Source organism: Sinocyclocheilus anshuiensis, unplaced genomic scaffold, assembly GCF_001515605.1.
Source record: "Sinocyclocheilus anshuiensis isolate Anshui unplaced genomic scaffold, SAMN03320099.WGS_v1.1 scaffold326, whole genome shotgun sequence".
In the NCBI taxonomy this organism is placed as follows: domain Eukaryota; kingdom Metazoa; phylum Chordata; class Actinopteri; order Cypriniformes; family Cyprinidae; genus Sinocyclocheilus; species Sinocyclocheilus anshuiensis.
Genome location: NW_015546098.1, coordinates 3,401 through 13,220, shown reverse-complemented (window position 1 = coordinate 13,220; position 9,820 = coordinate 3,401). Strand labels below are relative to the sequence as shown.

The following is a 9,820-nucleotide window of genomic DNA, read 5'->3' as shown; positions in this document are numbered from 1 at the left end:
TTTTTTATAACCATTTCTTACTATGTGTCAGTAAGTTGTTGTTATTTTATCATGTGTGTTTGCCTCAGTGTTATTTTTTTTAGGATTACTGATGAACTAATGTACTTTGATTTGTATTAGTTATCTATTTTAGTTTTAGTTACAGTTGTAGTCATGTTGTCATTTTATTAGTTTTTTTATTATGTCTATATAGGCTTTTTATTAAGTTTTACTTTTATTTAATTTGAGTTATTTCAGTACTTCAACATACAAAATGGAAATGAAATATATATATATTGAATGTATCTATATATATGTACATGTATATGTGTGTGGCTGTACATACACACATGTAGTTGTTTTTTGGTGTTTTGCTTAGTGTTATGTTAGAATCATTATTATACGCATACCTTTTGTTCTTTTAATATTTTGAATTGTTTTTAGTTTTATTTTTATTTTAATTTAAATGTTTTAGTTTTGAAAGGTTGTTGTATGCATTTGTCATTTTTATTTAATTTATTTTATTTTCTTAAAAGCTTTTAGCTTTTCGTTTTAATGACTTTTTCTTATTTGTGTATGTTTGAATTGTTTTTAGCTTTATTTTTTTGTTTTCATTTAAATGTTTTAGTTTTGAAATGTTGTTGTATGCATTTGTCATTTTTATTTAATTTCTTTTATTTTCTTAAATGTGTGTATATATATAGTATTTATAGAGTTTTAGCTTTTAGTTTTAATTACTTTTTCTTATTTGTAAGTCGCTTTGGATAAAAGCGTCTGCTAAATGACTAAAAGTAAAAGTAAAGTAAGTAAAGTAAATGAATACTTTAACACCGTAAATTCAGAGAGTATTCAACATCTCCTTCATTTTATTTCACATTTTGTTAGGCAGTCTTATTCTAAAATGTACAAAAAAATCATATTACAGTAGTCCATGACATACAAAAATTGTGAATTTACTAAAAAGAAAAACCTCAGTATACATTGAATGAATACACTGACATAAATATGTTGTTATGACACTTGAAATTTAGGTGCTTCCCATTTCTCTGGATCATCTTTGGGATACTTTGATTGGAGTCCATGGGAAATTCAATTGGACATGATTAGAAAGTATTATATAATACAGACAGGTGTGTGTCAATATATATAATGATATAGATTATTATCTTATTTCAATATCCATAATGGTAGATATATTATTATTATTATTATTGCTTTTTAATTCATTTTTTATTCTCCACGTAGATGACTTGTGTGTACATAATAAATATGGAAATAAGCTGTTTAATATTTTATAACATAATTTTATTTAAAAGACTAAGCATCAGCACTGGTACTATCATAACTCCTCCTTATTAGAATGATGTAAAAAAAAATTCCAAACAAAAATCCATTAATCATCCTCCTTTGAATGTGATTTCTTCATGAACAAATCATTCTCTTTGTCTTTTTTTAAAATTACTTTATCTTATGTTTTGTTACATACAGTACACAGTCAGTGAACAAACTTAAACGCTTAAATCTCAACCCTGTTACCACGATTCTGTACATTAAACTGATTATTAAAACCTGAACTGAACATGCATGTAGAGCTATTATTATTATATCTATTTTTTTCTTTTAAACACGTTGCAGTGTCCTGGGTACAAGGCTAGTATTGGCTAAATGTCAACGTTTACTTTGTAAAATGTAAAATGTTAGCAGCGCAAAAGGTCGTGGGTTCGATTCCCAGGGAACACACATACTGGTAAAAAATGTATAGCCTGAATGCACTGTAAGTCGCTTTGGATAAAAGCGTCTGCTAAATGCATAAATTATTATTATTAATTATTATTACTTTGACGTCGCTGTATCCCAACTTTATTACAAATTGTAAAATTAATTTAGCATACAGTTTATTACGCAAACACGTGGTTTTAAGCTTTTAAAAGCTTAAATAAATGTAAAGACAAAAGGAAAACACATTTCATAACAGAAAAGGCACACTGCACCCATTTCGATGATGACCCCGCAGGTGATGGGAAGGTCGACCTTCACTGCTGTGTGCGCTCTCGGCCACCAGAGCATGCTCAAGTCCTCCCGTCATCACCGGCTCCAGATTCACCGCCCCTCTCTTATCCTCCCTTTCTTTCTCTTTCCCTCCCACCCTCCATCCTCGAATCAAGCATCACTTTGCTTCCAAATTGGCTTGTCATTTTCTCTCGGCGCTCGTTCCCTAGCTGTCGGGTCGCATGGACGATCTAGCGATGGACTGGCGCTGATGCCATCGCTGGACCCACTCTGCGCATCTTCCTCTCATTCCAGAAAAACACTGATCGGGATACAACACAGGGCTCTGATCCCCCGTGTCCACCATAGAGGTTTGGGGGACGAAGGATACTCGATATAGCCTATCCTGTTCCGCGTCGTGGTTCTTCAGGAGGCTTCGAGCCTCATAAAGGCGCATCTGGGAACGGAGGCTCAAACCATCATCTGCGTGCTTTATTCACACACGGACACGCTGTCACGGGAATTAAAGAGCATTCTGAGATCTCACACAGCCCGATGCTGTTGAACACATCCGGAGCTGACTATTATTCCAGTGCTTTATAAGATGCGGTGAGTCGATGCTTTTAAACAAGGGGACGTTATTTCTTAAGGACCAATAAATCAATAACCGATCGACGTTTGATTGGCAGCGGCGGAGAGATGCTGTAGTTTACACTCCTCAAACTCTCCATATCCTGTAGCTGAATTATGTCGCGTGTGTGTGTGTGAGGGGGCTTTGGACACAGGATGCTTTTTCCCCGTGTGTCGTGCGCGGTGTTTTAATGGGCGTCGGTGCGTGTTTGAGTGCACAAGTCTCTGCCTTCAGCTCTTGACGTAACGAAACGATAGATGTAATTTGTTTATTACAGGCAGAATGGGGGCAGCTGGTCGCAAATAGCGTTCTATCGATGGCCTATTATATTCACAGCATCCCTTCAGCCTTTACATACACTCTAAAAAATGCTGGGTTAAACTGGGTGGAGCTGTGTTTTTCAGATTGGGTTTTTTGGTTTGCTCTGTTTGCCTTGATGGGGGTGTTTTGTATTTCCACTCTTAGTGTCTTCAAGCTGAAGTGTGTAATTTCTGCACCACTAACATCACCAAATGGAATCGCAAAAATAATGATTGTTTTCAAATGGATTTCTGGAATGCCACCCATCCACCCCTGGTCAGCTAAAACTGATTCATGCTATTGCTTTACATGATGTGTAAGTGGTGTGTGCGTAACATTGTGTTATCGTTCGTTTTCATAACGTTCATATAACCCACCAAGGACATCCTTAAAGGGATAGTTCACCCAAAAATTAACATTCTGTCATCATTTACTCACCCTCGCGTCGTTCCAAATGACTTTCTTTCTTCAGTGGAACATAAAATGGAACATGATTGGCCATACAGTGGAAGTCAATGGCAACCAAAATTGTTTGGTTACTAACATTCTTCAGAATAACTTATTTTGTGTTTCTCAAGGTATACAGGGTTGCAATAACATGAGAGTGAGGAAATGATGAACGAATCTCTTTAAAACATAAAAAAATGGAAATAACGTTTTCATAACATGATGGGAAAATTATGAAAAAATCCTTAAAACATAAAATAGTTCATGGGTTTATGTTTGTTGGTATATGTTTTGAATGTCACAGCATGGGTCAAAGTGTAATTTGCAACACTCGCTCATTATCAAACAGAGGCCGGTGGGACACATGCTCCGACAGATGCTTTCATCATCAAAGGGCGACAAGCACTGCATGCAGGACGCTTCTCGCTTTGGATTATGATTGCATGAATATACAAACTGTGTTTTGTGGCTGCATCCTCCTGATGTCATAGATCTGTGAAAGTGTGTGGTCACCACCGCTCGAATATAAACAAATGAAATGCAGTTCATCACACTGCTATAGAACAATTAGATGTGCAGCACACTGAGTGCATGTGTTCTAGCGAGTGCTCCTCTTCTCATTCTTTGAATGTCCTTCAAACTAAAATAGTGATTCGCATGAATAATACAGCTTCCTCATCTCGATCTCTTTCTCTCCCTTTCACTTACAAATTCATCCATTTTTATACACACTCAGAGCAAGAGCCACTGAGTGTGTACAGACCATGTTTTAAAGTAGGATGTGTGTGTGTGTGTGTGTGGAGTCTGATTAAATAAGGAGGTCACCAAACAATGACGATGGGATTTGGAATGGTCTTCTGAAGGACTTTGATTATTTCAGTCCCAACAGGAAATTGAGAGCAATGATCCCATGTGCGCAAGTGTGTTCATGCTTTTATTTTCATCCATTTGCGAGGTTAAAAGGTTTTTAGTGGGCTTAAGTGATGAGAGAATTATTGCGGTGTAGTGTCACAAGTATGTGTGTTAGGAAATGGCAGAACGGTTGACTAGCAACTAGAGAGGATGACTAGTTCACCTAGACATTTTTTAATTTAACTTTTAATATTTTTATATTGTTTTAAAGGGGATTTTTTTTATTCATTTGTTTTATTATCATTATTATTATTTGTAGTATTTTCAATATTTTAAAGAGTGGTTGAAAAATAACCAAAATAACTAATTGAGTAGTAGGTTGTTGGAAATCTAATTTAAATATTCTGGTTTTGTTTTCATTATTTTCATAATGGTTCCATTGACCGTTCTTTTGGTGCTTGTAAGAAATTAATATTTGAAGAAGAAAACAACAACAACAACTTCATTGCCAAATGATGAGATAATAAAAAAAAAAAACCTTTAATGGCTTGTAATGGTCTTTTTAAAATCAGCATATAAATGCAGTCTAATAATTGGCATATTAAGCAAATACTATACCAACAAAAAGCATAGTAACATTTAATTCATTTATTTTTGTAAAATACTATTGACAAATCTCGTAATGTGCATCTTTAACTACTCATTGTAATAAGAACAGCCAGTCAGTAACTGTGCTGATTTCTCAGTAAGACAGCAAAAAATGATTTTCTTACATAGCATTTTTTCTTGTTTTCCAGTATAAATATCTAAACATTTTTGAATCAAGATGCATTTACTTTAGAAGCAAAATGATTTAAGATATTAAGTATTGTTTTCTGAAAAATGTATCAAAAGTTTGTTCGTTTTTGCTTAAAGATATATTTTCATAATAATGACTTAATATCTGAAGTCATTTTGCTTTTCAAGTAAATGCATCTTGATTCAAGAATGTTTAGATATTTATACTGTAAAAACAAGACAAAAAAATGAATGCAATAGTTGTAAGTTGTATATGTTTAATTCACTAAAAAAATAACCAACTCATTAGAGTAATTTGTTCCTGACTACAGTTATGCTGTCCGTTTTTTTTTTTTTGATTCACTAAAAATAATTTGCTTAAGACTCATTTGTTTAAAGGAGACATATTATGCCCCTTTTTTTACAATATGTAATATAAGTCTCTGGTGTCCCCAGAATGTGTCTGTGAAGTTTCAGCTCAAAATGCCTATTTTGAGTGGAAGCAGAAACACACTGTTTTTCGGGCCTGTCTCTTTAAATGCAAATGAGCTGCTGCTTGGTTGGTAGATGCACCGGGGACCTGATTATAGCACTTAAAATCTGGAAAAGTCAGATTTTCATGATATGTCACCTTTAAGAGTCCGACTATGCTGGTGCCACTGTGTGTTTATGATTCACTAAAAAGAACTGCCTCATATTTTGTTCTGTAACACTAGTCACGCTGTCTGTTTTCAAGACACTGTGTCAAATTAAAAACAGTTCAACTTTTAAAAATGCCTGATTTCTTTTCAATTCAGTTGCACTGTGTTTGAACACAAAAACACCTCCTGTGTGAGCGCTGAAGAAATGCGTTTGATCAGAGTCTGGTGGACCCTAATTATACAGCATTTTTTAACACCGTCTGCTCATTCAGACAATCCGCCGACTGTTTTGGTTTGAAAATACGCTGTTTTGCACATCCCTGTGTGTGTGTGAGAGAGATGTGTGAGGTCTTTCACATACACACATGCTTACATGTTCAGAGCATGCTACGAGTCACAGCGTGTGATGTCAAGTGCTTCAAGCAAAAGTTGGAGCAAAAATAGTGATGATGATGATGTCATCAAACAGCTTTCTCAGTGTGATGTGTTTTAACAGAGTCCCACAATCCCATGAACCCTAACAACATGACAAGACAAATGGGTATCACTTTAATAAGTATACACTAGTTTATAGTTAATTCAGTTTTTAAACTGTAGTTAAAATATTAATATACTCTATACAAATAGTGAGTTCTTCATTCATTATCACTGTTATTAACACAATTATTATTGTTTAATTATAGCTCATATGTAAAGAGTTAGATAATGCTTTGTTAACAACTTATTAACCATAAATAGTTCTCACTTTAGATTAGGTCACAGAAAATGGGAAAACCAACCTTTACTTTTACTTTTACATATATAGTATAGCACCATATTACAAATGAAACATGTGACCCTGGACCACAAAACAACTATTTGAAAATCTGGAATCTGAGGGTGCCAAAAAAATCTAAATACTGAGAAAATCGCCTTTAAAGTTGTCCAAATGAAGTTCTTAGCAATGCATATTACTAATCAAAAATTACGTTTAGATATATTTACAGTAAGAAATTAACAAAATATATTAATGGAACATGATCTTTACTTAATATTCTAATGATTTTTGGCATAAAAGAAAAATCAATAATTTTGACCCATACAATGTATTGTTGGTTATTGCTACAAATATACCCCAGCGACTTAAGACTGCTTTTGTGCTCCAGGGTCACATATAAAAAACAAAAAAAGACCTGTTTTGTCTGCATCGCATGAATTATTGGCTATTTGTGTTTGTATTTAACAAACATTGACCAGTTTGCTCTTACTGTGATTTAATCAAACACTCATTCCAACTAATAAGCGACTTATTAGACTTTAATAAGCTGAAAAGCATCTGATAGAGTAACATGAGCTGGTCGGTTAAGACTAGGCTATAGAATAATAGAGATGTAGTAGAGAAGCACACCTGTGGGAAGTCAGATTGTTGTGGCATAGATTTGCATGAATGGAAAATTTGCTTGTAAAATTCGCTCATTATCATCATGCTTCCTTTAATGCGTTGTCGTTTTGCACAGTGAAACCGTTGTGAGAAATGACTCATGCATTATGCCCTTGCCCACAGATTAAGAGACCGTAGTTATGCCATTTTGCAGGCAAAAAGCAGAGATCGTTATATAGATTTGAATGCAATTACAGTTCTGTCCAGGTAAATATTTAGTACATGTTTTATCAGTTTGTGCATCCCTGGGAATCGAACCCACGACCTTGACAGCAAAGGATAAGCTAATGGTGTTATGAATCAAAAGTACCAACTATTTCACTCTTCCGAGTGTAGCTCAGCATGACACTAACGTTAACACCTATGTCCCCTCAGGTCTGCTGTAGTGACAGCTTCAGGGAGAGTAAAGCAGCCTCTGAGATAAAGCAGTTCTGTGATTGATTGATCACCCTGAAGTTTGATTGCTCCTTGCATCAATTGCTCCCAGCTGTGTTGGCACAGTTCATTGTTGAAGTCAAAGGCAGCATTTTTTTTTCTTGATCGGTAATGAATGGCACAGGAAACTTCAACCTCCAGTTGTTTCCTTTTTCAGCTTTTGGACAATGTGAGCTATTTCAAGAGTGGAAAAATAGCTCAAAGTGTTTAGCTTAGCAATGGGTGCTTTTTGTCCAAAGCTGTCTTGATTGCTGTGGGATATGTTATTTTATTTATTTTTTTCTAAACATTTACTGTTCATTCACCACTAAACAATTTACAGCAGGCATCTGCCCCCTGTGGGGATTTACCCTATAGTGTGGCAACAATTTAAAGGAATAGTGCATTCAAAAAGGAAAAATCTATCATAATTTACTCATTACATTACTCTCACAATGCAGTCCAAACTTGCATGGATTTCTTTTTCTTTCTTTCCTTTCCTCAAAAAATATATAGACCTACATTTAATATTTATGTAATTGAATTGCATATAACATTTCCATCCATTTGGATTGCACAGCTTTAATAAATAAACTAATCACCTTAATGTGATGCATATTTGCGAGTCATATTGTAAATTAAACAGGTAAGATTTCTGTAACTGTACTAATAAACTGAAGGTGTTTTAAATACACAATAACCATTTATCATCAATAAACCCAATTTGTTTTAATCTCATGCCTTTTAACTAATTGAATGCTCGTTCCTCAGCTAGCCATATTTTGATTTTTCAAGTCTAAGTAATTTGAATAAATGCATTTTGAAAATATGGTTATTTAATAAAAAATCAAATAGATAGAAATAGTTGATAATAAAACATGCCTTTTTTGAGTGCAGAAATCTTACCTGTTTCTTACTTGCTACCTGTGGCTGACAAATATGCATCACATGAAATGTATTTGTTTGTAATTAGTTGTAATCTAAATGGATGGATTTTATATGCATTTAAAATACATAAATCCTAAATTTAGGCCTAAATATTTTTTGAGTGAAATTCTTTCTTTCTTTCTTTGAACACAAAAGGAGATATTTTGACAAACACTCTTTTCCATACAATGGAAGTAAATGGGGAGCAGGGTGACCAGTCCCATGAGATGCTCTTTGAAGTAAAAAAAAATCAATTATCTGTGAAAATTAATCATCCTTGTTATCCCTCTCGCAGTTTGCAGTGTATCTCTGCCATAACAATAACCTGCTGCTGTTCCCTGCTGCCCAAATGACTCATAAACTCGCAAGTCTTCTGAAATAACGTGATAGCTTGTGTGAGGAGCAGACTGGAATTTCAGAATTTATTTATAGAATGTCTGCTGTAACTCTGAAATCTCATTTGAGTTTGTGTATATTCAAATACGACATGTCAAAACACATAGCACTCATTTTGCACACGCGTCAGAACTGGCGAAAATTTACATCTGATATGGGTTTCAGAAGTGGGTGTGGCAAAATGGCTCGATAGCGCCACCTGTAAAATTTCAACGGAGTGCGCCTCGAGCTACGTTTTACGTACATGTACGAAAATCGGTACACACGTGTAACACACCATTACCTACAAAAAAGTATCTTGGAACAAAATCCAAAACCCAACAGGAAGTACGTTATTTTGAATTTCCTGCACGATTTTTGTGCAGTTTTTGCCATTTCCAGGCCTCGTACTTTGACGAACTCCTCCTACAGTTTTAATCGGATCATCTTCAAATTTGGTGAGGGTCATCATAAGGCCTTTGTGACGTTAAATTGCGAAGATCCTGAGTTTTCGTCAAGGGGCGTGTCCCTGGCGGCCTGACAAAGTTTGATGTTTCGCCATGAAACAGGAAGTTGCTGTAACTCAGGCAAGCAATGTCCGATCTGCCCCAAACTTCACATGTTTGATAGGTGTTATGTCCTGAACAAATACCCATGCCCAAATTCAGTTATACTCATAGCGCCACCTGCAGGCATCAGGAAGTGACATGCTTAACACTGTTATGGACTCCTAGGAACATATTAAAAAGCGTCAGCAAGTGTTAAATAGGCTGGCAACATGCTAGAAACATACTAAAACATGCTAGCAACACTTAACTAAGTGCTAAAGCATGCTATTAATGCAGTGAAAGAGGAAGTTACTGTAACTCAGGCATGCAGTGTCCAATCTGCCCCAAACATCAGACGTTTGAGAGCTGTTTGGTCCTGAACACATCTACGTGCCCATATTCGGTTATAGTCATAGCGTCACCTTCTGGCAACAGGAAGTGACATGTTTAACACTGTTATGGACTCCTAGGAACATATAAAAATTCGTCAGCAACTGTTACATAGGCTGGCAACATGCTA

The 9,820-nt window shown here is 35.2% G+C and overlaps 1 protein-coding gene across 1 annotated transcript in view; it reads right to left on the bottom strand.

Annotated features, from left to right (window-relative positions):
- The window catches only part of LOC107700256 (multiple PDZ domain protein-like), a 49,400-nt gene extending 46,975 nt beyond the window's left edge, over window positions 1-2,425 (bottom strand). The window contains exons 1-2 of the mRNA XM_016501862.1: window positions 2,200-2,425; window positions 1,971-2,133 (exon numbers count right to left, since the gene is read on the bottom strand). Coding sequence (XP_016357348.1) covers window positions 1,971-2,133; window positions 2,200-2,425 — 389 coding nt within the window. The remainder of the gene's footprint in view (window positions 1-1,970; window positions 2,134-2,199) is intronic.
- Window positions 2,426-9,820: the final 7,395 nt, after the last annotated feature.